The 27,648-nt window shown below is 42.4% G+C and overlaps 2 protein-coding genes across 2 annotated transcripts in view; one reads left to right on the top strand and one right to left on the bottom strand.

Annotated features, from left to right (window-relative positions):
- The window catches only part of cmss1 (cms1 ribosomal small subunit homolog), a 30,879-nt gene extending 3,630 nt beyond the window's left edge, over window positions 1–27,249 (bottom strand). Inside the window, exon 1 of the mRNA XM_069154187.1 lies at window positions 27,146–27,249. Coding sequence (XP_069010288.1) covers window positions 27,146–27,194 — 49 coding nt within the window. The 5' untranslated portion in view covers window positions 27,195–27,249. The remainder of the gene's footprint in view (window positions 1–27,145) is intronic.
- LOC138201061 (filamin A-interacting protein 1-like) lies at window positions 1,341–23,042 on the top strand. The gene is made up of 6 exons (XM_069154172.1): window positions 1,341–1,638; window positions 1,794–1,842; window positions 10,887–11,127; window positions 11,226–11,396; window positions 12,158–12,336; window positions 20,151–23,042. Exons 3-6 carry the CDS (start codon window positions 11,026–11,028, stop codon window positions 22,702–22,704), a joined length of 3,006 nt encoding a protein of 1,001 aa, XP_069010273.1. The 5' UTR covers window positions 1,341–1,638; window positions 1,794–1,842; window positions 10,887–11,025; the 3' UTR covers window positions 22,705–23,042.
- Window positions 27,250–27,648: the final 399 nt, after the last annotated feature.

Below are 27,648 nucleotides of genomic sequence, written 5' to 3'. Positions count from 1 at the left end.
AACGTTACCTCGAGTAACAACAACGCAGCAGATCTGAAACCGAGCATGTGGTTATATTTAGCCTCCCTGTTGCTACCACTTCTCGGCGCATTCCTCTCATCTGATGCTGTGAGCTCATGCCCGGACCCGTTGGCATATCCGGCTGCTTTGGTCAAAAGCTTTCGAACCAGACGTTACCAGGCGTCAACGCAAACGATAAATCTGCGGGTTTTTTAACTGCGGAGTCCTTCCCGCACGTGCGGCAACCGCTATTTTTATATTTTTTTGCGCTTCGTCCCGCGGGGCCTCCGATATCAAAAGGACCGACGGTCTGATGTCACCTCTTTGGTTTTGAAATCGGTGGACAGAAGCCAAAGTTTGTACACGGTGGTGTCCATTTAACATTTATGAGACTCCGGAGGAAAGTGCTTATGTTTGGCCGCGTGAGCTGCGGTTTCAATCACGTTGCACTTATTGCCAAATCCCAATCAGCGGCATCAAAAACAGGCATTATATCATTAAACACTAACAGAAAACAACTGCCGTGATCTCACTGCAATCAAAGTCAGAATATTTTGTGCGTCAATTTAAAGTGTTTTTGATCAGCATTATTCTTCAGCGATAGCCAGTCAGCGTGTTGTCATTAAGTAATTACCTCTCCATATAGTGCAGTAGTTTAGCAGTAGTCTTTAGCGGTGGTGACACGCCGTCGCGCGCGCACAGAGGACTCGGAGGAAGTGACGCAGCGTGTCGTCCCGTTAAAACTTAAAACGCAGTTCCTCATCTTCGCCGTCGCCGGGCGGCTTTTACGATGAAGAATTCACCGAAAACGGAACGCATTCGTCGCCCAGCTTAGCGATCGTAAAGCGTTGCGACCTGAAAGGATTGCGAGCCGCACGGGCGTCTTATGCCTAAACGTAACCGCGAGCAGCTCCGTGCGTCTGCTGCCGGTGCCGGTGTGATGTGGATGAGGCACCGGAGCGCATCTCTGATCTGCCGCAGTGGGTTGCTGCTCCGGGACAAAGAGATCTCCCAGTCGACGCGCCGCACATGAACATCTGAAGAAACTTTTTTTTTTTTTTTTTCTGCCTCCAATTTCCCACCTCGTTGTGAATTCTGCAGCGGTTATCTCCGCACGCTTCCTCTCCTGTGTTTTTTTTTTTTTTTTTTTTGTACCTCTACAGCTCTTCTTCAGAGGCCGTTAGCAGTCAAGAAGTAAAAAAAAGAAAGACTGCACAAAGTATAAGAAGTTGATCCGCTCTCATTCTTCCCCAAGGGGGATTTTTCTATCTATTTCCATAACCACACCCCATTTGTTTTTTTTTGTGTGTTTTTTTTACATCTCATCCTTCACAAGACCTTCATCTTTGTAACGTCTGTCTGTCCAGGCATACACTCCCTCTGCTGTAAGACGACCCCCGCTGTCGACGGGCCGAGGCAACCGTTCCTCTTTCCCCCCCACCCCACCCCTCCTCTCCCTCGCCTCGGCTCTCATCCCGTCCTCACGCTCAGTGGACGGTGGTGAGGAAAAATGCCAAAACGTCAAAGAGGAGAGGACGAGAGGGAAGTCAAGACTAATTACAGAGGTGAGGAGGACTTCGTGTGTCTTTGACGCGGGACGTAAACCAACCATAATCAATGCAAAGTCCCGGCTCGGAGGTGAGTAGTGAGAGGTTCAGCTGTCCTAATGCAGGTAAGTGCTTCTATTCCCTGTCGGTAGTGGCCAATCAGGCTTCAGGCTAGTCTTTACTAATGAACAGCAAGGATCTGAGACGTGCTTAGTACTAATCTATTTATCACTGGGATCCCTATAGGAAGCAGCTTGGAGAATTGAGAGGATAACGATGGTCCCCAATTAGTAAAGTAAGTGTCTCTTATTGGTACACGATGGCTTTATTTACAGGACTTAAAATCAGCCAGATAATTGGTTTATCTTGTGAAAACAAATCCTGCCGTTATTTCTCCGTTTTGATTTGCAGCATCTACAGGCGCAATTTGAAGTGTTTCGAGTTGATGTCCAAAAAAAAAAAATTAAAAAAAAATGCAATCACCTGCTCGTGCTGTTGCGTGTTCAATGAGCCGTGAAGTAGTCTATAATAAGGTGGCGGCTCACAAGTTAACCAAACCCTGAGATGAGCCAAAAGGTGCTGACAGGGCACTCTTTAAACACGGTTCTCGGGTCACCGACGACAAAAGACAAACCGAACACACCGGTCAAAGACTTACTCACGAGAGGTAGAGTTGGCATTTTCTAAATTGTTTTTTTTTATCTAGGTTGGGCTATCAGGATAATACATCAGTGAGTCCATGCACTTAGTACAGTGGAAACACATTCTTAATGGATTTGTGTCAGCAATTCAGAATCACAGAGGCTGGAAGGTGTCAGAGGTGAATTCCCTGCAGCACAATACTGCTCGGACCCCTGAAACCCCCGGTGAAGGGATGACGACCCAAAATGACAACGAAACCTTTAATACTGTATATTTTGAGGATGATCAACGGACACTGGAGAGAGAGAGAGAGAGAGAGGGGTTTAGATTATTTAAATTCAACAGTTTAATGTTGTTGTTGTGGTTTTTTTTTGTTTTTGTTTTTTATTGTATAAAAATAAAAAAGGTAAATTATAGGCATTTTAAGCAAAAAATGCTTCCCGGAAATTGGCCCTGAAGACTCGATTATTAACCTGTTTGCATCTAATCTCACAGCTCCACACACCTTTACCTGCAAAGCTCTGGAGCCTGCTAGCAACGTATTCTTCTCCTCGTGTTGTTTAATGGCGGCTGGCAGACAGCTTCCAGTTGCATTACTTCCACCCTTTTTGATGGGAGTAACGACATTACAACCAGTCGCCGCTGAAAACGGGGGAAATCAGGAACAACGATAGTCACACATACTACCATTTTTTTTTTGCGGGACAATAATTTAAAGAGACTAACGTGCTAAGCTATACAGCAGGCACTATTATAAAAGGACAGAGATGGTGAGAGCAGCACAAAGGTGGGTCAATATCTAAAGGCTGCTTGCTGACAGTATTGTCAATAACACTAAGTAGTTCCATCATGCGCATTGGAAAATGCATCTGACGTTGCTATTTCTACTGTTTAATAACACCTCAGCCAACCTCAAGGTAATATTGGCTTTTCTCACAAAGTCTCTGTGCTCGATCATATCGGACAATCCAAGTATTTTTTTTACGTTTCACCAATATTGGATTTTAACAGCTTAGCGTGTACGCTCAAAGTTTCCTTTATGAAATACTTAATTTAGTGATTAATGGTAGAGGGTTAAAAATTCACTGTGGTTTCTTCCGTCTTTGAAAATGCTGTCCAAACACAGAATTCATTAATGAGAGAATCGCAGAAGGACCCGATTCATCTGAAGTGATTCTGTCACGCAGTCCGTCTTAATCAAATCAGAGTTTGATGCTCGAGTGCGTGATGAGAGGGAGTTCTCACTGATTGATCGCAAACAAACTGCACATCTAATCACGGGCAAAACTGAGCTGAGGTTATGAGACGTTAAGGGATTCGTAAATGTGGCTGTTGATGACCGCTGGAGTAAAACAGAGCGGCGTGCCTGAAACAAGATGGGCGAGGGGAGGAAAACGTAGCAACGTTGGGGACACAGGCCTCCGTTTATTATGAAGGCTCTTTACACTGCACCACTTTTCCCTTTCTTGATCTGTACACCGATGACTTTGGCTCTAATGAGCAATCAAAAGTCCATCTCTGACCTTATAACGTATTCTTTACAGTCATTTCTCTTCTTGACACACTGATCCTAAAAAAGGTCAACCGGGACCGCCCAGCTTCTTCTTTTTTTTTTTTTTTCTGATTCTTTTTTTCACGGTGCGATAGAATCGTATCACATCATAATTTGTTTGAACACTTCATATTGCAGTGAAGTATGGAAGTAGTCGGGTCAGAGGGCAAAAAAAGCAACCCACCTTCCATTATATTGCATTCACAGATTGATGCTACATACTACAAATTAGAAAAGAAAATATAAAAGTCCTCACACTCCACTCATCTAAATTACGACAGTAAACGGCAATGTAATCTGAAATAATATAAAACAATATTTCTATCAGGGACTCTAGTGATTCTTAAACCCAGGACGTACACAAAAGAACCAACTCATGAATATATTAGTCCAGAATGAAAATACAGCGAATTAATAGAGGCTGTAACAAAGATGGCAGGCTGCTTCAATGCATGCAGATAAATAGAATATAAGAATATTCATTTCCAAATATAAACGGTAAGGAAACCAAACTTATTCCAGAGCATTGCCTGAAGAGAGCAGTTGTTGGACCTACGACAGGGTCAATATCTCCGGTGTCTCCCTGCCACAGTGGCTCCAGATGGAGGAGTCACGAGGAGGAAAAGTGTATGCTTTCAGACTCATTCGGGTCAATGAGGTTACAGCTCAGATAACCACAGATCAATGAAAGTCGTTGGCTCTGGAGAGGAATCGCATGCAGGGAAATGGGGCTGCCCGCTAATGTTTACTGGGCGATCAATAGAAGTGACTGGTTTTAATGGACGGTCAATGGCGCCGACTGGATGTAATGAGGATCAATCGATTGGTTCCAGGAAACGGCTGATTGTTTCAGTTCCAGACAAATGGCACTCAGATTTGGTTGTTAGTATTTAAGGGTGATGTGCTCATTTGAGCAAACTGGCACTGTGCCTACGCAACTCCATCAAACTGTGTCACCGTGACCTAAGGAAAGCCCGATGAGGTTTCCATTAGTCCGAGCAAAGATAATACTTCGGCTCATGCGGAGGGATTAGGCGAACCGATTACAGTTCTCATCCTGCAACCCAAACATGAGACGGTACATACTGACATAGTCTCTCTACCCTCCCCCACCCCTCCCCCGCACTGCTTCCATAAAAAACAAATACTCTCCACAAAATCATTCAATGTAGCGCATGCTTAAACAATCAATAACTCATCTCGAGACATATAGTATTGATGGCTGTTGGGGGCGGTGGGGGGAGCGGGTGGAGCAGATATTGGCTTTGGAGGCCTGCAGCTTCCTCTGAAGCTAGAGCTAATGCTCTTGTTCGATCAATGGCGACTTAAGGCTGCATGCTCAACATTAACAAGCAGGCTACAGTGGAACGACTGAAAACAAGGCACCGGTATGTTCAGTCCATTCACACCTGGTTGCCCTATTAGTTGTTGTGCTTATATTGGATATAAAGATAAGATTTAAAAAAAAAAAAAAAAAAAAAAAAAAAAAATTGGATGGAGGAGTCCCTGTACAAGCTCAGTAAACAACAGACAGCTGAGAGCTGTTGTTTTGCATTATTTGTTCTTAAATGTGCCTGTAAGTACATTTAAATTTCTGTCAGTAAGGCTCACAGTCTTGACAAGTTAAAATGCAGAGGTTAAAAAAAATAAATTAAAAAAAGCATCAGCAGGAGGAGTATTGAGCACACAGTGAGGTCAACCTTTTTCCATTCTGATTGAAATCAATCAGATTAACGATTTGGGATTGTTCACAGAAGAAAAATGGGGGAGGTGGATATGTATCGGCTGCAGTATTTGCCATTATTGTGTTGCTCTAAATCGAGCAACAGCTTGATTATAACGCATAGTAAGAGATTGTATCAAACAACAACTCAGCTGTGCTCATGTGGTCATCTTTTTTAGGAAGAGGAAGAGAAACCAACGTCCACTCACAGTTACTTAAAGATCGAGGGCGTGCGCAGAAAGAGTGCAGCCATGAAATCATCAAGTCTAGACCACAAAATGAAGTTTGAAACAATACACGCCAAAAACTTACGTTTTATCCCGGACAAGATCAACTACACGCCGCGTCAGCTACTTATTGCCTTCCCAAAGAATGGGTGTTTATCAGCATGCAGGCAGCTCCAGCTGACCTTTAGCTCTCCTACATCAAACCAGGCTGGATGTTCAGAGACCTTGGATGTGGGTGTGGTGAGCACGAGCACGACCTGCATGTTTCAGCTGATTCTCATCTTAATTACAGCATAGGCAAGAGTCTGATTTATTAATGTATCTATGATCTGACCTCTAATGTCTGCGGTCTCGGGAGTAAAACTGCCTTGTCTCAGTGACAGCCTTCATTTTCTGCACTGCTGATTGATTGAGTGATCTGTGTAGTTTAATCCCCAAAGTTATACGAGTACATCCAGCCTCCACGTGTTTGAGTGAAGCCAATCCTGACTGGCAGAGTGTGATAGGAGCTCCTGAGGATGTCACACCGGAGGTGCTAATCAGAGATACAAGGCTTTGGAAGAATTGGGTTTCTTCCAAAGCCTTTAAGCTTTTACAAGAACCTGTGTACTGTGGATAGCCTAATTGGCCAAAATAATTCAGGCGGCAAAACTACTCCTTAAAGTCCCTCCGCTCACATCTGTACTGCGCAGAATGGTGAATGTTCAGAGCTCGTTTTCAAATGTATCTACTGTCGGCGCTCACCTAAAATCTGAGCTGAAGACGTGAACCTGCGAGCGAGATTTATGACATCACAACTGGTTTGGAAGCCTGTTCTGATCCAACACAGCCGAATGAAGCCGGCCCAATCTCTGAACGGACTTTTAGTGAAGTAAGAGACATTAATTTAGCATCTGCCAGTTTAACCCATGGAAAGATATTTAAATATTCATCCATTCTGTTTTTTTGTTTTTGTTTTTTTTAGTAAGAGAAGAAGAGTTGATGTCATTTTAAGAATTTCTAACCAGGGAGTGGATCCGTCTCCCTCCTCCTTTTCTTTGTAATCTTTGCATCTAAATCTCAACACTGATGCAACACACATGGACTCCACCATCTGATACAGCATCGGAGCGAGGGTAGGGGTTAAACTTGCATGTCGGACCACAGAACACCAGTGCGCACAAGTCGGAGGTAAACGGTGCAATTTCACAGTCATTATCCGGTGAGCAATCCTCTGCCAAAGAGCCCCGTTGAACAAACTGCTCGAGGACACAACTGACATCATAACAAAACAATTTCGACTATACTTCATGATATCGCTGACCGCCAAATGGTTGTTGTTTTGCTTTCCACAGTTATGGTTACCGTTTGATTTATAAACCTTTTACTATAATGTAGGAAAGACCACCTAGAAGAAACAAGTCCCACAAAATAAATAACCCGATACCACGATGTGGAAAGGAGGCTAAACCAAATAACACTATTTAAAGAGGGTGAGCATAAAATCTAAACTCGCAGCACAGCATTACCTCATGCTGTTACAAGTGTTCAGTTCGCTCTCATTGTTTTATTTTAGTTGAACTGGCACTAAGTGAGACTTGTGAAAACATAAAATTACCTGATGTAAATAAAGAGTCATCAATATGGTATGTGGCAACAAATGTCGTGTAAAATGTATATAAAATAACCATTTTCTTCTCCAATACAATCGCTACAGTCTTTCAGGAGTGTACCACCTCAAACAAAGCACACGGAGTCATTAGAGAGGGTGATTATAACACCTGCAGTGAAGGCGGTTGTCTGTTTGTATGCTAAATCCATTAAAAATATTGCAGCTCATAATCATAAAGCACAACAGCGGCATTGCTGGTGACAAAATAAATTTACAGACTCTTCCACTTCTCCCGCTCTCTCTAGCTGGCTTGCAAACTGTATAATTTCTCTGTTATATCAATCTTACCAACCGAGCCTGCAGTTCTGTGCTCCGGCCAAAACATACATCAGCCATACACAATGCGAATTACAGAGTGCTGTGCCGACTTGACCCTGGAAACTGGAGGCCATGAGGCCTCCGGGGCACAGACTGATCCAGCCTCCCATGACAGGTGGATATAAAGTGGATATGAGCTGCCTGTTAGGAATGAATAGCTGGAGCAGGGGGCTTGAAATTAAATTACCTGGAAGCCGTGTGCCAGGTTGTATTGCATCAAAAAAAAAAAAAAAAAAAAACTCCACCGTTGGCCACTATTACAAAAGAGACGTCTGTGAAGAGTCAGGGCTCCTTGCATATACAGAGCAGAGGACACACAGCTGAACCAACACATCATATCTTACTTGAGCTGGCAATGACAATGCTTGTTATCCCTGTAAGTGTGAGACTTGGAAAAAAATGTGTGGAATAACTTTTTTTTAATTAATAAAACATTAATTTCATCAAGTAGGTAGTGTGATATTTGTTATCCAACACCCACAACGAGACAGTACAAGAAGTTGCATAAAGTGTGAGACCTTTATGTAAATTTATTTTTGCAAAATATTTTTGTTTGTGCTGTTATCCAATAAATTCCAAACAATTCCTGTTTGCAGCCAAAATTTGTGCTTATAAACCACTGACTATAAAAGTGGACAGAGCTTGTGGGTCTGAAAAATGAGGCCAATGGAGAAGTGCCATAAACTGCAATACCACGGAGGGCCGCTAGGGGGATTAGGTCACAGCATCACTTTGGCATATAAGCTAATGCAATTGGTAGGTGCACTGTAGATAAAACCTTTCCAACAATAACACAACGCAATATTGTGCATGCAAATCTGTCAGTGTTGAAACAAAAATGTCATATGTAATGTAATGTTAGGTCTTGTGACTTACAAGAACGGGACTTGGGTGTTTATTCAGACATGAGATGTTAAATTGCTGCTCAATTAATGGAGAGAAGTTTATGTCTGAGGAGCTCAAGAGACTAAAACCTAAAAAGAGATAAGGCGACTCAGTGCTTTATTAGAAGCTGCACATAACGGTGACAAACCTCTACTTAGTTTGGAGCCTGATTACACAGCTCGTTAGGCAATATCAAAGAACAGGTGTGACCGTACACTGTTCACCTCACCTGCGTGTGTGTGTGCATGTGCGTGTGTGTGTGTGTGTGTGTGTGTGCCAGGTTTAGCTGAGAGAGAGAGTGTGGTGTGAAAGATTATTTCCAGGAAATAGGAATGGTTTGTTCTGAGTGCAGCCGGTGCCCTTTAGAAGAGTGAGGGGCAGACAGGATGGATGCAGGCGTGCTGCCCTGGGTGCTGTTCAGATAAATAAACAGCGGCGGCCAGCTACATGTGATGCTGCCAACCCACCTGCCAGAGGACAGTCCTCAGTGGGGGCAGCCCTGGCAACCATTATCAAGGCTGACTCTGGCTCTGAGCCAGAACTGAAGTTTCGAGGTATTTTCACATGCCTGGCATCGTGTGGAAGCGTGCTGAGGCATCAGTAAGCATGTGCTTGTCTAGACACTGTGGGTGTACTAAACAAAGAACACAGGCTGACTCGTGTCATCTGTGTGTGTGTGTGTGTGTGTGTGTGTGTGTGTGTGTGTGTGTGTGTGTGTGTGTGTAAGAGAGAGACAGACGTGTGAGGTGCTCAGATCCCATCACCATTAGTCAATTGAGTGCCAAGGGCAGGAGAACAGAGGCACATGTCACGGCTTGACAGCACACATTAAAAGCACTGATGGGCAGAAAAAAAAAACCTTCTATCTTAACACTCATCATGTCCAAGGAAAACAGACCCCAGGCCACCACAGAAAATATGTGCCACAGCGCAACCACTCGCATCAAACCTCCTGCCAGCCTTCGTCTCGATCCGATACGTGCCCTGGCTTTAACCTATTCAAGTCGACTGATAGCGGTTCTCTTTAGTCCACAAACTCAACCAGCGACCCTCTTCAAATCTGTACCTTTGGATAAACAATACTTAATCAATACAAGATTTGATCATTTTGTGCAGCTGTACGCTGTGGCAGTCAGTTTTGTAAATATCCTCCATGAGTAAGTCTCTTTAGCAGTTGAACTGAGGGAATACACAGCGAGCCAAGACAGCTTAATCTGTCTTCCTGATTGATACTGAGAGTATCAGGAGGAAGGGAAGGAGTTTGAGAACATCACTCTTTCTTTCCACACAAAGGCCAGGAGAAAAATTACCTCTATGTGGACACCATCCTTTAAGTAAGCCTGTACTCTCACAAGGATTTAGTATCTGAACGATGTTACTGGCAACAGTCTGAAGCAGCTGAAGGGCTTTCTGTTTGGTTCGCTTTTTCTTGCAAAATGTTCGTGTCCCTTATGTACAAGTGTTCACCATGTTTAGACAGACTCCGGGTTGCTCTCAGGCTTTGATGACAACAAGCAGATGCTGTGTGTCTGTGTGCTTTTGTAAGAGAAAGAACTGCTGAGAGGAGGGAGCCTCACTGATTTTATGTTCAGTAACAGATCTGCTAAAACCAACGAAAGGTCTGAGGAGGTTTTACACACCATCCCTCAGACCCACTGAAAAAATACCTCTGGACACTTACACATTTCTACCGACTGCTTTTTCTCAAAACAAAAAAGGCCTTTAGGTACTCATCTAAAGAAACCTGACCAACAACCAGGGAATTAGAGGCGTTCTTGGCCACTGAGAGAGCCTGGACTAGAAAAGCAGAGCTGAAGAGTAGAGCGATGACATCATCTTTCACTAATACGATCCTGCTTGCTTTCTGACTCGGAGATGAGAACACCAACTAGAGTTGACGACCAAACTATGTTTAGCTGATGGGGTTTTCTTCATTAACACACACACACACACACACACACACACACACACACACACACACACGGTCAGAAATCAATGTCCTACTTTATGGGAACCTTTATTCCATTTTGTCTGCGAAAGTAACCGATTTCTGTTAATGTGCTAAGAGTAAGACTATAGGATGACATAAGCCACGCACAAAGTAATGCCAGGCGCAGGCCTATCCGTTTCAGTAACACTAACTGTTATGACAAGAGGCCCTCTGACATTGGATTAGCCCATAAAGGCTTATATAATCGGCATCCCTTATGAAAGCCACACAATAACCACTTGTACTGTAGAGACACAATGAGTGACCTTGTTCAACCTGGCACACAGGTCTCTTTGGCCACAATGTTCAGCTGCCACCTCCAATCATTTCTCATTTTCCACTTCCTCCTAGGTCGACTCCATGCACCCTCTCGATAAAAGGAGAAAAGTCGTTTCTTGGACGTAAGATGATATAAAGAAATACAACTCGGAGCTTCTCATCCGCCCTGTCCAGCCCCACAAAACCACCACCCAGAAGACAGAAGAACAATATGCAAGGCAAGAGAGAGAGGTGGAAGGGCAGACCCACCAGAGAGGCCCTGTCCTGCGATGACTTGTTGTTTCTACTCAGTATTCTGGAGGGTGAACTACAGGTACGATAACCTGCTCACTCTTGCGTACACATTCTTTTCGTAGCTCATGCGAAAGTCAGAAGTCACTTAAATTGCCACTGCAATGTTTGTCGCACCAGGCCAGAGATGAGGTAATTGCTGTTCTGAAATCAGAGAAGACAAATTCAGGTCTACTGAAGGCCCACTATGGCTGTGGCGGACCGGAGATGGTGCTCCGTGCCCTGCAGAGAGACTCCCTGCGGGCCCAGTGGGACCACTTGCAGGATGTGTACGAAAAACCAACTGCTGAGGTACCGACAGCTGATAGTAAGAAACTAGACACCATATGGAGCGGATAATCAAATTTAATGAGATGAATGCATTACTGTCTGACAAAAGAGCATCTATTACTGCTGCATCGTTGCATTCATTTGTTATTTTGCACTACAGGTGTTGCACGTGGCGGCTCTATCCTTCTGCAATGATCGCACATTTGTATACTGAGGGATTTCCATTTTAGGCTCAGTATGGTTTTATTTCTTCAGGACAACAGTTTTCCAGTATAACTTTTCATAAAAGGGCCGATTACGGCACCAGTAGTGTTTCGGTAAAACTTGACTGCTGCAGGTTGTATTTGAGTTGCAGAAGAAATCTTAAAAATGTTTGAATTACAAAAGCTCATCAGCTCTGGGCTGGACTGCTAGCTTGATGACTTCAGATACTAAAATGGAGTTGAAGACAATGACTACGAAGTCAGTGGTCAGTTTACACACTAATAGTTTAAAAATCACTACAACAAAGCAAATAAAAGTTAAATCGTCATCAGACGGCTTGGAGATTACATTTTGGCCATTTGCCTCTTTTACTCTCAACATCCACTGTTTACCTGCTCAAACGTGATTGGTCAATACAACTCGAACTATAAACAGAAACCAGAGTGCTTTTGGTATCAATTTCGTGTCTTTTTGCCTACAGATTATGCATTTAAATGCAAATATATGTTTGAAAGAGATTAAAGTACGTGGACATCTTCCCCCTCAGCGCCCTGTTTTGTTTTCCCTTTGTCCCTCAGTTCAGTCAGCTGTTGGTGGCCCAGAAACGTTCCTCCAAACACATGATGCAGCAGCTTCAGGAGGTGTCCCGCTCTCACAATGAGGCCCTCCGAAGGCTCAAGGAGCAAGAGAAGAGCCACATGGCTTTCAACCACAAGAGCAACTGCCTTGTGACTCTGCTGGAGCAGGACAGAGAGAGGTTTGTACACCAAAACCGTCAAACTCAAATAAATGCCCCAGAATTTTTTTTTTTTTTTTTTTTTTTTTTTTATATTTTACAGTTCCCACTAAATTAGTGGCCTGTATTGAAGCTAGGCTTGTAGAATCATCCATCTATGGCTTTTAGAATCTCTCCTGATGTAAAAGAGATGAGGATTTACAGCTCACGTACCAGAGGCTAAGGGATTAAGTATTTCAGCACACTGGAACAAGCCAGACCTGAGCTGTGTGATGCACACTTGTGCAGGCTTAGATTCTTTCAGTCTATGTTGGTCTGTAAAGCTCTTCATGGCTGAGTGAGAGAGTAAAGGCACTCTTGGCCGCTGCATCTTTGCTAGACAGTGTATGTGACCTCAAGACGATACCGAGAGTTACTCCACTCAGACACAGTCCATTACATCCTGGACTTGGTTAGACTTTGCGGCGAGCTTGGCTCTGTTCACTCTCCCTTGTAAACACATAAACATGCACTCCCATGCAATTACATGTACAGTCTAAATTGGCGCTCTCCTGCCCAGTTCAACAATACCACACGGCGCAGAATGAAGCCTTCTTCTAAACTAAGTAAATAGGCTGAGGGTTTGCTGGTGGATAGAAAGATTCCCTTCTCAAACAGAGAGCACATTTAGATGTGGCCTACGGGTATAGCTATGTCTAACGTGAAGGTGGTCACTGGTTTGCCTATGCAATTTAAGGCCCATAACAAGGCTCTTTGGTTGAACTCCTTGGTTGTCTCGGCTCATGTACCACCGACGTCCACTCTGTAATCTGTGCAGAGACTGGACCCGCACTGCGCTTGCAACCTTGGAAGGAGACTAGTTGTCTGCATTTGCGTGCCAAACTGAAAGAAAAAAAAAGAAAAAAAAAAAAGCTTTACTGAACCACCACAAGCACACATGCAATTAAAGACCCAAAATAGTCATGCCACTAGAGTGATTAAGTTTACTAGAATTCAGTCTGTTCAAATACAATGTGGAAACCTTAAACATGCACACATAAAGGCTTTGTGGTCCATCTTGGCCTAATGATGATTAATACATGAGTAGACAGCATGTCTGTGGTGTGGTGGGAACCCTGTGTGGCTCATGCATTCCTCAGAGCTGGAAACAAAAAGTTCTTTCATCTCATTGCCTGCCCTCTTGAGGATTAAGTATTCCCTGAAAAGCCCTAATCTAAAACATCATAATTTCATTTATTACATAATCCGAAGCATCAGCTGACCATCAATTTAGACAGTTGAGGATATCAACAGGTGCTTTTTTTTTTTTTCTTCTTCTTTCCTTTGGTGACTTTTTATCTGGAGCTGAAACCATTATTCCACTTGATTAGTTAAATTCAGAGACATTTAACCTCCATCAAGATTGAATGTTTCAGTAATCTGTCCCCAAAAAACCCCCCGATAAACATTACCTAGTAACACCCTCCTAATTTCAAGGGATTAACATCTCACTTTGGGCTTTAGAAAGTTTTTATAGTTATTTGCACTACTTTTACTACTTTTTTTACATATATTAAGCAAAATACTCTGCAGAAAATTTGATTTAGAAAACCCTTGTTGCTGTCCTACTCTTCAACCCAATAAATTACATAATCCCCCTTGAATGTATTCATGTGTATGTTTGTTCAAAAGAACAGATGAGTTTATTTCCCCTTTCTTTGCATTCCCAACTGCACGCCAGCTTCTTTGAGTTTGGCTCGAGTAGGTTTGAGTCGAGTCAATGCTTGCATTTATCCACACGGGAAACAACATGAGGCGCAGAGCGATGCGCCGCTGCCTTTCATCTCTCTCTCCATCCCGTCTTTCTTGCTTCTTGCTTTGCCTAAATATTTAACTGAAAGAATTTCCACTCCCCCTCCAAATCCTCTTCAAATATCTTTCAATCTCCCTATCTGTTTCTTTTCAAAGTGTACGGTCCGAGCCAAAAGAGCCACTCAGCCTGGCTTAAAATCAGCATCCCTCTCTTTTTCATTTCCCTGAAAAAGAAGCTCCACCAGGTGCCATGTGGAGAGCAGATGACCTGCTTTAGCTCTGAATTATACAGTAAATTCCAGTCACGCAACGTAATCATTTTATGCTATAGTGTGATTCCCTTTGCGTGTCAAAGGATGATTACATCTACACACCACAATGCCAATGTGGCAATCTGGTTGTTCCAACCTCAACGATCACAACATGCTCAAAGCCTGTGTGTGTTTCCTATGATCTGTCACTGGGCTGAGAGCATCCCAGCATTAACCACACACACACACACATGTTCAACACACACACACATGTTCAACATACAAAAGACGTCCACATTCTCATCTGTCCACTTGAGTTCTGAATCACAAACTCTTCATAGTTTTTACCCAACAGCCTGAAAGCACTTTTAAATCCATCATGTTTTCACTTCCCATCTGATGTGGCCTTCTCATCAATACATCATCTGTAAGTGCTCCAGATGCGGGAAAGCACATGATATAAAACTCTACGAGGCTGCACACAGCTCTGCTTTGGGATAAATACAACAGTCAGCTATTACACTTAACATTGGCAATGCTAACATTGACAATGCTAACATTGTGCTGCTCCAAAGTAAGCATATGTTTTTCATGTTCCTCATAAACCAAAGTATTGGACAAATTTGACCTGATTATGATCCGGCAGGTAATCCAGGTTATTACATTTTCACCCTGAGGGAAACATGACTTTCAATCCACCAGCATCAGTAGAACTCATCCTCTGCTCTTCAGTAGTGGTTGAAACTGTCGACTAAAATATCAACCTTCTGGTGGTGCAGGAGGAAAAGTCAGGAGATCACAAAAGCTTTTATCTTCTGAGGTAAATGAACTTCTGCACAAAAGTTAATATTAATATAAGAAAAGTCTTGAATCAAAGTGGTGAACTGACCAACAGACAGACACAGTGGCATTGCCATTCCTAGAGACACAATGCTAGCATGGCTGACAAACAATCACTCTATTTAAAAAACACAAACACTTGATCGGTTAAACACGATGGAGGACACGTTCTCTAAGACTCCGATAATAAAAAAAATAAAAAAAAAGATAAAGTAAACTTGGCTTTGCTTTAGCGGAAACCCACAGCTGTTCTGTCCATCCCTCACATTCATACGAATCCCTCTTCTGCCTTCTTCAGCCAATAATGTGTCCGGAGAAGATGTTCATAAATTACCATAGGAGCCTGGCAGTGCATCAGTTCGGAGCAGAACCGCTGCTCTGATCACAAGCTGTTGGTCCCATTAATTATCAATACCGAGTGTATGAGGTCAGTTTAGTCGTACGTTCAATTTTATTAAACATGCTGATAAATGAAGAGAGAAAAGCCAGAACAGAGTATCTGAGCAGCTGCTTCTCGGTTTCCATCGTCCATTTGCCATTTCTATGACCCTATACAGCAACGCTTAGAACACTACCAAAAAAAAAATCAATCAGGATTTTAAATTATACCTCTGGATGAAAATAGGAGCTCTCAGAAAACAGAAGAGAGAGTGCTTGACTCACAAAAGGGGCATATTAAATACCGGCAGTGTTTGAGTGGAGTTTGTTTTTAGAAATAACTTTTGAGGAGTCAGATCTTGCTTGTAATTGAGGACAAGTGATGCCGATGCCAGGCCCTCCCCCTGAAGGAAACAAAACCTCATGAACTCTGGTTTGGGAGCGGAGAGCTATTGCAAGGAATGAGGAGGATTTCTCCCTCACATTCCACAACAAACTAAATATCTCAAAATAACTGTTTCCTTTCTAAAGAATCTTAAGGATCAAGGCAAAAAAACAAAACAAAAAAAAAGTTGATTTATTAGAGATACACTCCTCTGATCTGCTAACAACTACGGTATACTGTAGCTAATAAACAATTTCCACGTGTTGTTGTATTTTGTATGCTATCCATAGAGAGTGACTGTTGGTCCGCTGTGGCAGGAAGTTTTAAACAGGCTTTAAACAACCGCTCTTTATCTTCAACACGAGCAAAATAGTTAACGAGTAGTTTAAAGTCAACAGTTGTATTTTAGAAATGTGGTTCACCAATGAGATTTCGCTGAAATAAATCCCAAACACGAGCAACGTGACTGTGCCTGGTCTTGGTTCACTTTATTCATTTGAACAGAGTAAAGATTTTTTTAAACGTGTTCCAGTATTTTAAGAGAGCACAGGGAGGTTTCTGACGGCTGACATATTCTGAGCAGCCAAAAGGATTTTTTTAATGCCAATAATAATCAATCACAAAAGGCTGAATCCTGTGATTGAGTTTGGGACATCCCTAGTGTTGTGCAAGAGTCACGTGGGAGCGAGGTGTGAATCTTTTTTAATTTTATTTAACTTGGATCGGAGCTAAATTTCTGCCTTTTGAGTTTCAAACTCAACTCAAATTCCCAAAGAGAAAGAGTAAAAAAAGGAAAACGGTGTTCCCAAGAAGCAGGCAAAGTAAACTCCTGTGGCAATTTTTATCTTAAGTTTGAATTAAATTGTTGTTTATATTGCATTGTTCCCCATTACTGGGGCTCATGAATAATGACCACTGCGCACCACTAAATCACCAAATGAAGCTTAACTTCTTCACCCAGAACTGGAGATGGTTTTACACTGGAGTTCAATCTTAATCTTTCCAGTTTATTGGGTACACCTCAGCAAAATGAATAAAACTTAATACGACAGACCTGCTTTAATCCTGCACTCATAAAGGCTGCAATTTATTTCAATGAGGGGAGACTAAACCGATCTCCACCACCAAAACAGTTTCAACAAAACATTTTAATGATCCTCAACAATAGCCATACCCATTATACCAAGTAATCACCGATCCAAATCCAAATCCATTAGAGATGAAATGTTAATCGGTCAGTGTTTGAAACAGGCCGACCGAGTTGTCCTGAATCAATTAAGGGATTAAAGCTGATGCCAACCAGGCACATAATACAGCCCTTACATCACTAACTTATGTAACGGGCATAATTAGTAACTGTATACCAGGGCAGCAGTTTCTCTGTTAGAAGGAAATTACATGTTAAACTATAGCTGATCTGGGCTAAAGACCTAAATGCAGCTGCTATAAAATGTTTGCTGTTAGAGAGAAGCTTAATATGGAAATGACAGAAACTTTCCAGCGCTGTATAAACATTGTTTGTACATTTGCTCTGCATATGTAAACCGTGAGTGTGATTCCTTGTTGCAGTCACGCACGCATCTGAATGATTTTAGTGGACGAGTGTCATCATTGTTAGTTTTTCCTGCCGCACACATTTGGCCCTGCTGTGGAAGCTTTTGTTGCCTTTGATGAATGTGAAAAATGGGCATGGATATTCATGCCTAGGGTGAAAAGGCTGGTGAGTTTACTGTAAATGTATACCAAGTGAAATTTAAGTGCAACTTTTTGCTGGTTTTGTAAATTCTTGTGTGATGGCAACATGACACCAGGGGAATAGTTCTCTTTTATTTGGGGCCTGCGTGGGTTTGCTTGACGGAAAGAAACACTACCAGAAGTTTATTTCCCAGTGAAAGCTAGAGCTGGGAGCTACAGTGCAAATAAGTGCTCCCAGAGGGGAACATGACCAGACCTATGTTTATGTTTTTCTCCTGCAGCACTTTCAGTACTATTAACTAAATGACAGACAAAGAAAGAGATATAGACAGAGTGTGAGGAATAGAGGGAGCGAGAAAAGGGACATATGGATGTAATTGAGGGCCGATGAACTGATGATGTCATCTCCCAGTCAGGTTATCAGGCCTCAGGCAAAGCAGCTACAACTCACAAAACATGTCTCTCTTCTTAAAACATATGAGAACAGCACACACACACACACACACACACACACACACACACACACACACACACACACACACACACACACACACACACACACACACACACACACACACACACAGCATATGATGCAGTTTACGTGTTTCTAGAAGAGCTATGGTTCCTCAGACATGCCAAGTCAGGTTTGGAACTTGGTTAACATGTTTGCTCAAACTAATCCTCCAAACTGAGAGTTATCAAGTTTCAATTGCAAAAGAAGATTTCGTCTTCTAGCGAACACACACACACACACACACACACACACACACACACACACACACACACACACACACACACACTCTGTCCTTCCCATTAGCCCCTTTGGCATGGCTACACAATGACCTCATCTGCAATGGGCTGAACTCCAGAAAAAACACACACATGCACACACAGAGCGGTAGAGCCTGTACAGTCCCATATAAGGACTTGCTGATGATGTAATGGGCGCCACTGACTGCGAGTGAGACTCGGTGTGCAGAGCACTTCTCATAATGTTTGGTTTTCCGGATGGAATGTCCACATCACTGGGATCTCCGGGAAAGGGAGAGGTGAAAGAGTAGACATCATTTATTCTCTGAGGATTTTAAAAAAGGACAGATGAACCCCACAGGTAGGAACAAAAACTGTTTAACAGCGAAAGGATGTAAACGTGCAATTAGAAACAATTGTTACTTAAAAACTTGTTTTATGACTATAAGATGAGCTAATTCTGCAAATGTTGGGTAAAGAGCAGTTCAAGAGGTATCGAAGTTGTGGATTTAAAGATAACAAAATCAGGTTTCACTCTGAAACCCATCGAATTTAAATTTGAAGTTACTATTTTATGCAACGCTTTTCTTTTGTAAGGAATTGCAATCTTACCGAGTAAAACCTTCCAAGAACTCATGTTGAGGTTAAGCTGCAGTCTACCACCTCCCTATTAGTCACAAACAGCCATTCATTTCGGAAGAAACATTAAAATGTCACTAATTTAACCCACCCACGCAATCATTAAAGCTGTAAGTAACACAAGTCTTAAAAGCAAAAGTACATATGATGTCAATGTTGTACTTTTCACGGGAAAAAAAAACAAACAAACACGATGTACAGTCTTAAAATTGACATGTAACATTAGCCGTCCGGCAGATCTTGATGACATATGAATAGCCACCTTCTGCAAGCTTTCTGTCAAGTGTTGAGAAAAAAAAACCAAAAAAAAACTATTTCCCACATGGGCACAATGGAAAACCTGCATCTAAAGTACAAAATGTGGAACACATTAAGTAGACTCTAAAAATATAGAGAAGTAGAGCTAAATGTGAACACACTTCATACCACCAGTATACAACAGTAGTCGCAAATAGTCCAAACTCAGGGAATTTAAATAGCAAAAAAATGCACTGGGGAGAAATCATGTCTGAAAAGTGCATCACATGCAATAAGACGTGACCCAGAATGTACAGTATCAATTAAATGTGTTTGTACATTGCTGGTATGCGTGTGGGGGAATGTGAGGAGTGACAGCAGTTGGTTAAAGTAGCCAGTCTGTAATTACTTAAAGAACAGGGGGGAATTCCTGCCTCTCCTAGCTGGAAACGGGGTGTCATCCGAGGTGCACAGAAGGAGGGTGATTGGCTGTGGTGTTGGGGGTACTCAAGGGTAGAGGAACTTCTTAATTAACAAACACTCCCTGCCGAGCGAGCATCTGCCGCGCCAGTCTAAACATCATTGCACGCTGCCTTAGAGAGAAATGAAAAACTACACAGAAATATACAGACATGTCTACATGTTTTACATGAGACATCTACAAGAGGGAAAACAAAGTTTGCGTGGCTTCTGTAGTAGTTTTAGGAGGCAAAAAGATGTTACTCAGATTCTTCTAAAAAACAACAACAACAAATACACAATTTAGGTTGTAAATGTTAAGTAAACATACGAAAACACATGTTGGTTACACAATCAAATCTGGCCACAGTGTTCTGTTTGACGTAACCGTTATTTCATTTCCTCCACAGACTCAAGCTACTGATCACAAAGGAGAGAGAATACCAGGAAATAAAGGAGAGGAAGAATGAAAGAGAAGTATTAACTCTAACAGAAGAGCTGACCGAGCTGAAGGCTTTTGCACTGCTAGTTGTGAGGGAGCAACAGTGTCTGAGCCAGCTGCTGGAGGAACAGAGGCGTCGGATCAAAGAACTGACTGCCATCACTGATCATATCAAGCAGCAGGTCAGTGCTGATAAACCCGGTGCAAAGTTGGAAGAGGAGCTCAAATCCCTGCATCTCGGGGTGGAGCACCACAATCGAGTTACCATCCTCCAGAACACCATGACAGCCCCGAGCCTGTTGTCAGAGGTGGAGGTGCTGAGGAGAAGGGTGGAGGAAATGGAGGGGAAGGATGAGGAGCTGATACGCATGGCAGATCAGTGTCGAGACCTGGACCGCAGACTGGCGAAGGAGAGCAGCCACTGCCGTAGCCTGAAGGTTGAGGTTGAGAAGCTCAACAGCAGAATCAGTGAATTGGATAGGATGGAAGGGGCTTTAGGCAAAAGCAAACAGGACAGCAATATTCTGAGGAGCAGCCTGGAGCGGGAGCGAGAGGTGAGCAAGATGCTGTCTGGCGAGCTCGATAATCTGAGACTCAGGGTGAGAGAGCTAGAGGCTGTTGAAAGTCGACTGGAAAAGAGTGAAATGGTCTTTAGACAGGACCTGGGCAAGCTCAGGTCACTGACTGTAGCTTTGGTGGAGGACAGAAAGAGCATGGCCGAAAGGCTCCGAGAGGCTGAGGAAAAACTTAATAGGAAGGACGGCAAAAGAAATGAGCAAGGTAATTTGGCAACAATGACAGAGAGACTGAGAGAGGACTTGCAGGAGGCACTGAGGTCAAAGGCAGATTTTGAGGAAAAGATCAAGGGAATAGTAAAGGAAAAGGATGAGCTCCAAGACAGACTCAGAACAGAGGAGGAGTGGAACAGAGAGCTACAGACTAAAATGGCCACGATGAAGAAAAGGTTACAAGTCTTGGAAAACAGGAAAGAAAAAGAGGAGAAGTACACATACAACTCTATTCCAAACAACACTACCCGTCACTGCCAAACAGAGGACAACAAAGTTAAAGAACTGACCCAGGAGCTAGAGGAGCTGCAAAAGAGACTCAAGGACAAGGTGTCGTTGGAGGGAGAACTGATGAAATTTGGGGAGGACTTTGAGGCCCTGGAGAGGAGGTTTAGGGATGAACAGAGGAGATCCCGAGCTCTAACAGAGGAGTTAGAGATGGCAAAGAGGGAGCTTTCCAAGTATGAGCATGCAGAGAAGCAGGAGGTCAACCAGGAGCACCTTCTCCTTTGTCGTCTTCAGAAGGAGCAGGTTAAATCCAGACTCTTAACTCGAGAAGTGGATGCCCTGAAGGAAAAACTCCAGAAGCTGATGGGGACGGAGGAGTCCATCTGCAGGGTGCAGACGGATCAATCCACACTGCAGAGAAAACTCACCCAGCAAGAAGCCAAGAACCAGGAGCTGGCCAGAGAGATGAAGGAACTGACTAGTGAGCTGAACAGCTATCGACAAATTAAGAATCTGACGCCTGGTGCCGACAACCACTTTTCCGACCATCGTCAGACCACTAAGGAGGTGCAAACTGAACCCGCAGAGAACCTGCTTCCCGACTACAGCGGGCACGGCGAGAAATCAGATGAAGACAACGGTGACAAGGACCCAAACCACAACACCGAGATCATAAAGAGACGAAGCTCTCTCGTCAACAGTCTTAACAGCTTGAACAGTGCAAACAACAACATAGGCCAGTACAGCGGCCATTCAGGAATAGATATGCACCAAACCGTTAATGGAGACGTTATGATGTTAACACACACACCAGGGCAGCCCTTGCACATCAAAGTAACGCCACATCATATCCTCAACACGGCCACACTGGAGATCAGCAGCCCCACCGGGGACACAGCCACGTCCTACACCAGCACAGCTGTCATCCCGACAAGCGGAGCCTCACCCAAGCAGAGAATCACCATTATCCAGAACTCAGGTCCACCTACAGTTAATACCAGATCTCCGTCTTTAAGCCCCGACCGCACCATCTCCCCACTAAACGGAGCACCCGTCCCTCAGGTGCTGAGTCCCAATTCATCGCGCTCTGTCACGCCCGACCACAACAACTCCCCCATTCAGATCGTAACGGTCAGGACCTGCTCTCCAGAGCCGACGGAGGTTACGAATCAGGCCGTCTTCTGCAAGACTCCGGAGCGGCAGAACAGCTGGCAGCATCACAAGTCCAGCAGCACCGACACAAGTCCCAGTATCATCGCAACGGAAGACAGCAAGATCCACATCCACCTGGGGAGCCCATACATTCAATCCCTGAGTGGTACAACCCACAGCATCCCACAACCTGTTGGGCCGTACTATCTTCGACATGAGCAAAGGACTCAGATTGTGGCCAACGGTTGTCACGTAAAAGGCGTTGGAAAGATTACAAGTAGCATCACTATATCCCCTGCTAACTCTCCAGCATCCCACTCCTCTAATATTACAGTAAGTGGCCTTTGCGATTAAATGAGAAAAAAATAACCACAGTCTCATTCTAAGACCAGACATCTAAAACAATACACTTCCTCTAATGAGAACACAGAGTCTGGCGTATTCAGGAACAATCATTAAAAAAAAATGCTCTGAAGTGTCCAAGAAGAGCCTTTGGAAAGCCTACTTGATCTAGTTAGTGTCTAGACTTAGTGACTTTAACAACCTTTTGTCTGTACGACGTGTGCCTGGAACTAAGTGAGACATCATTGGAACCAAATGTATTATAAACCATTCATAATTTTATGTTATGTTTATGTTTTATGTTTATGTTTTATGTAATTTTCTGTTCATTAAAAGTGTTTTTGTTGGTTTTCATTTCTTCATCTTCATTTCTTTTGACAGGGGGTTGGGTTGCAAGATAGTTAGTGTCAAAAAAAAAGAGACAGAGGCCAGGTTTGATGTTTGTTTGCTGAATTATGGAAAATGCCTTACTTATTAGCTGATTCAAAGGCTGGAAAACATATTTTTATTGACACGACACAACACAACATAGTGGGGGGCGGTGGGGGGTCTTCAGTTTTTATAGTACATGTTCTTATATAGGCATTTTCTATTTAGAATAAAAATGATTAACTTTAATTGTAATTATTAGAGTCTAACTCAATTAAGTATGAATCATTTGAAAGTGACAACTAAAACACAATTAAATCCTTTTTCCACCATTTTATTAATTATTGAACACGTTCATCTGCAGTTCCTCATTTACTGAGAAAAAAAAACAACCCAAAGTATTCAGCACATTCTCTCTTGCCTGCCAAACCTCCCAAAAGAGAGAAATAAAAAAAAAACAAGTTCATGAAGAACCATTTTACAGCAGGTAAAGTCATGCATAGTTATGGTAATTTGCTTAATTTAAGAAAATGTCCTGTTCTTGTCTAGTCTGTAAAATGCTCATGAAACATGACTCTACCATAGACCAAACTGGTCAGTTGAATGTCACTTAAATGCTAATCACACACAAACACATACAATATGTATATTGTCTTGTCAAAACGGTTATTTAACCTTCACCTGACCAAACTGCATTGTAAGGAAAACAGGGGAAGCAGAACTATCCAGAAAATGAAAAAGGTATGGGTACAATTGCAAAACATAATGGAAAATGAACTCATTTCTAAAAGGAGACTATGAGTGAGGGTCACTAAAAATGAGCACTCAGATGAGGAACAGAAAGAAAAAAAAAAACAGTTTCTTTTTGGAGAAATCCAGTGAGTACACTGTCTCAGCCTCAAACATTAAAATGGGTAACCATAACAGATGAGGCAAAGCGATGACTTCTGCATGATGTCAGTCAACAGGAACCATTTTACTATCTGCAATTCGTTTAGCCAATTCTTATTCATGCACTAGAGAGTAATATCAACCCAAAAACTGTAATGAAGGCCTTCATGGTTTTTTTCTTTTGTGAAAAAGTGCTTCATAACAAAATGTACAGTTCCATAGTGTGGCGGAGGAAAACGGCCAAAGACACTAATTGGCCGTCATATACCTTTAATACATTAAATGTAGTTACCAAAGTCATGATGAGTTGTGTCGTCTAAATAAGAAAGTAGCTGACAGTACTGGGGCACACCGTAACGTCTCCTGTGTAGAAGAGGCCGGCAGAGAGCCGGCATAACGTGCATATGACAAATGCGGAAACACATTAACTACCCCGGTTGGCAAGGTGAGATGAGGCATCTGATGACCGTTTGGGGCAGAATGCGGCTTGACAGAGGCCCTCATGAGAATCTTTATCATCAATGAGCATTTGGCCACGAGATGCATCACCATAAAAGTCACACTGCTTCTTGCAAATCTCCGCTTTATTCTTAAGACTTCAAAGTCAATCCCATGCGCTATCTAACAGACTTCAACTCTCCTTTTCTGCCTTGTCAATTTTCTGTCAGCCTCATAGCTTTTTCTGTCAAGCAGTTCTGGGATATAAATGCGAGTGAGGATGAAATGTCAGTCAGGGTAAAGTTGCCCGACTACAAAAAGAAGCGGTTGCACACATCTCTCTGTATGAAAAGTACAAAGGCTTTCCTAAGTTACCACACAAAGGATTCAGTCTTACACATGTGCAGCAAATACATTTCTTTCTAAGTTTTCCCTACTTCCACGACGGACTTATATATCAGCAATGAAGATTTGTCCCTCTTTCCAAAGTGCAACACACCAATTTCTTTACAAGAACAAAAAAACAAATTCTTCATAAACAAGTAAATAAATCTGGAGGAGTGAACATGTGGTGAACACCTCCTAACAGACAGTTCTTTCTCTCTTCGCCAATCAGATTCCTCCGGGGTTGCATCAGAAACGTGGTCCAACACGGATTCCCAGGACCAAAGGACACGGCGCCAACAGAAGAGGCAGAGCTCTCACTACAAGGCAGAAAAATGGCAAACCTCTCACCGTGCACGCAGGGAAAACACGGACCTGACCGTGACCAACATGCCCAAAAACTACAACACATTTAGCACTGCAGCCCATCTTATGAACTCATAACTTTCATAAGGAAACAATGCAAACATCTAAATGAAAGAATTGTGATTTTGTTTTTGAACGTTTACTCACTATCAGGGGGATTTTGTAACATGAACAAGCTCTCATAAATGATCATTTAATTAGCTGCATGTGTGGCGGAGGCTGTTTTTCATGCACATTCAAACACTTGACTCTGTATGTTGGAAATTAAATGAATATTCCTCATGATCAAATGAACATGCGTTACAAAAGAGCTGATTGTTCTCTACCAATCGTATGTCAATTTTAAGCAGCTGCTTAATCTGTAGCTCTAACAGCTGTAGTCATATACACATCATGCATTTACCTGTATCCGTATGAGAACGAGTATTACCAAACAGTTTCTTCAATTAACATTAAAGACAGACAATTTATAGCAGGGCTTGAATATTATGATGCATGTATAACTTAATGGAGTTAAAGGCCAAAGCAACATTGACATAATACACATTTACAAGTGCTGAGCTATTTGTGCATTTGTGTGCGTATGTAAAAAAAAAAAAAAAAAAAAAAAAAAAAGGTAGAATATATGGGAGAATATTTCTTTGTCTGAACAACCTAAATATACTTTTTTTTTTTTTTTTTTTTTTAATGCCTTATATCAAATATATGTTAGTTAATGCTGCTGGCAACACAGCAACACTTTGCTATCCAACACAATCAGGTCAATAATCCCTAAAGGACATGACTGCCCTCTATTGGTATGCAGAGCGCATGAAACTGCCTCAGGGAACTTTCTCTGTTGATGTATGGGGATGAACATGGTTATATGGACGAATGAATACAGAAAGCAGTGGTGGAGAGTAACTAAGGACATTTCATCAAGTACTGTACTTAGGTGTAATTTCAAGGTACTTGTACTTTACTCGAGTGTCTCCATTTGATGCTACTTTACACCTCCACTGCAATACATTTCTGTACTTCATACTCCACTACATATGTTGGACAGCTTTAACACTTTGTTAAAGATCAAACCAGTGGTTTCCAACCTGTTTGTCTTCTTACTTTCTTTACACAACGCAGTGTATAGTTTCGCATTTTGTAAACCTGTGACCAAATAGTGATTTGTTTCCCTCTAAACCTTTTTTTTTATTATTATTATTTTTTATAGAAAAAAATTTAAGATCAGAGAAAATAAAATTGAAATCAGATTCGTGTATCAGAATTTCTTATTTCCTCTCCCAGTAAATAATCTGACAATCTTCCATCAGCGTTAACAACACCAGACCAGTATTCATAATCTAATGACGTCATATGCGGACCATACCAACTTTAACAACTCATCTGCGTTTGGTTTCTAATTCAAGTGGGATTTCTGTAATGCAAATGTTACTTGTAATGAAGTGGGTTTTTTTTGTTTGTTTGTTTGTTGCATTTCTGTCATGTTACTTCGGTACATATCTAAACACTTCTCCCACCACCGAGTAAAGTTGTGTGCGTGTGTGTGAAGGAAACTTTTAGGGGTTTAAGGAAAGATACAAGGCATCTTTAACGTCACCTTTCCTGTGACGACTCACACTCGAGGAGACACACACACAAACACACGTGTTTACACCCATCTGCTCGTAACACCTCATGCCACCAAGGCTAACTTCTCCCCAGTCCTAACAAAACCAGAAGTAAAGCCGCACAAAAAAAACCAAAAAAAAACATGCCTGTACTTTGAGTTTCAACACTCGTCGTTATGGCAACTGACAAAAATGTCGCAGGGCTTGCTTTGCTAAAGCAAACGAGACACTCAAAACCGACCGATGCTAAGCTACCCACCGTTAGCCTACAGTTTAGCCGCGAGGAAAACCGACAACTCCGGCAACAGCTGCGAAGCTTAACGACGGTAAGGGATCGCTCGGCACGGCACGGCACGGCAACACATCTCTTGGAAAACAATCACGAGAGTTGAGCGAAATACCTGATTTGCCCTCGTGTTGCCACCACTCGTCGCCCAAATCGTCTCCCATTTTCCTCCACAGAGTAATCTGTCCAATCCAAATGTGCCGCTAAAGAGAGCGTGTCAGGGGTGCGTTCAAGAGCAGCACGTTTACAACGCAGCGTAACAGTGACACGCTTTAAAACCCCTCTCTTATGTAGAGGTGTTTTCTTATTTGTTACTGACCTTTTGTGGGTTTTTTCCCCCCCTATTTTTGTGTTATATATATATATATATGTAACATTTGTTTAATCTGAAGAGCTCTTCCTGAAATATTTTCACAATATTTTCATTTGTGATTACGAAACGCTTCACAAAAGAAAGTCTCAGGTAATAATAAAAAAAAAAGGAAAATAATATAATGTAAGAAAAACTCGACCACCTATTGTCTTTTAAGCTGGCAACGGTAGAGCGAGAAGGTTCAAGCATGGGGATCCATTATTCATAAGGTAGATAAAGTACATAATGATAATATCTGATGAAAA

This window comes from Embiotoca jacksoni, unplaced genomic scaffold (genome assembly GCF_022577435.1).
Source record: "Embiotoca jacksoni isolate LCO1_2020_lvr unplaced genomic scaffold, fEmbJac1.0.p SCAF_2, whole genome shotgun sequence".
Classification (NCBI taxonomy): Eukaryota; Metazoa; Chordata; class Actinopteri; family Embiotocidae; genus Embiotoca; species Embiotoca jacksoni.
Note: the sequence above shows the minus strand (reverse complement) of the source record. Positions and strands in the feature narration are given on the sequence as shown.

What these genes read in the sequence shown, in the direction of transcription:
- LOC138201061 (XM_069154172.1), top strand. Translation starts at nt 11,026, where the DNA reads ATGCAAGGCAAGAGAGAGAGGTGGAAGGGCAGACCCACCAGAGAGGCC. An exon ending in ACGAAAAACCAACTGCTGAG is followed by an intron (nt 11,397 to 12,157) that starts GTACCGACAGCT and finishes TTTGTCCCTCAG; the next exon opens with TTCAGTCAGCTGTTGGTGGC. An exon ending in CTGGAGCAGGACAGAGAGAG is followed by an intron (nt 12,337 to 20,150) that starts GTTTGTACACCA and finishes TTTCCTCCACAG; the next exon opens with ACTCAAGCTACTGATCACAA.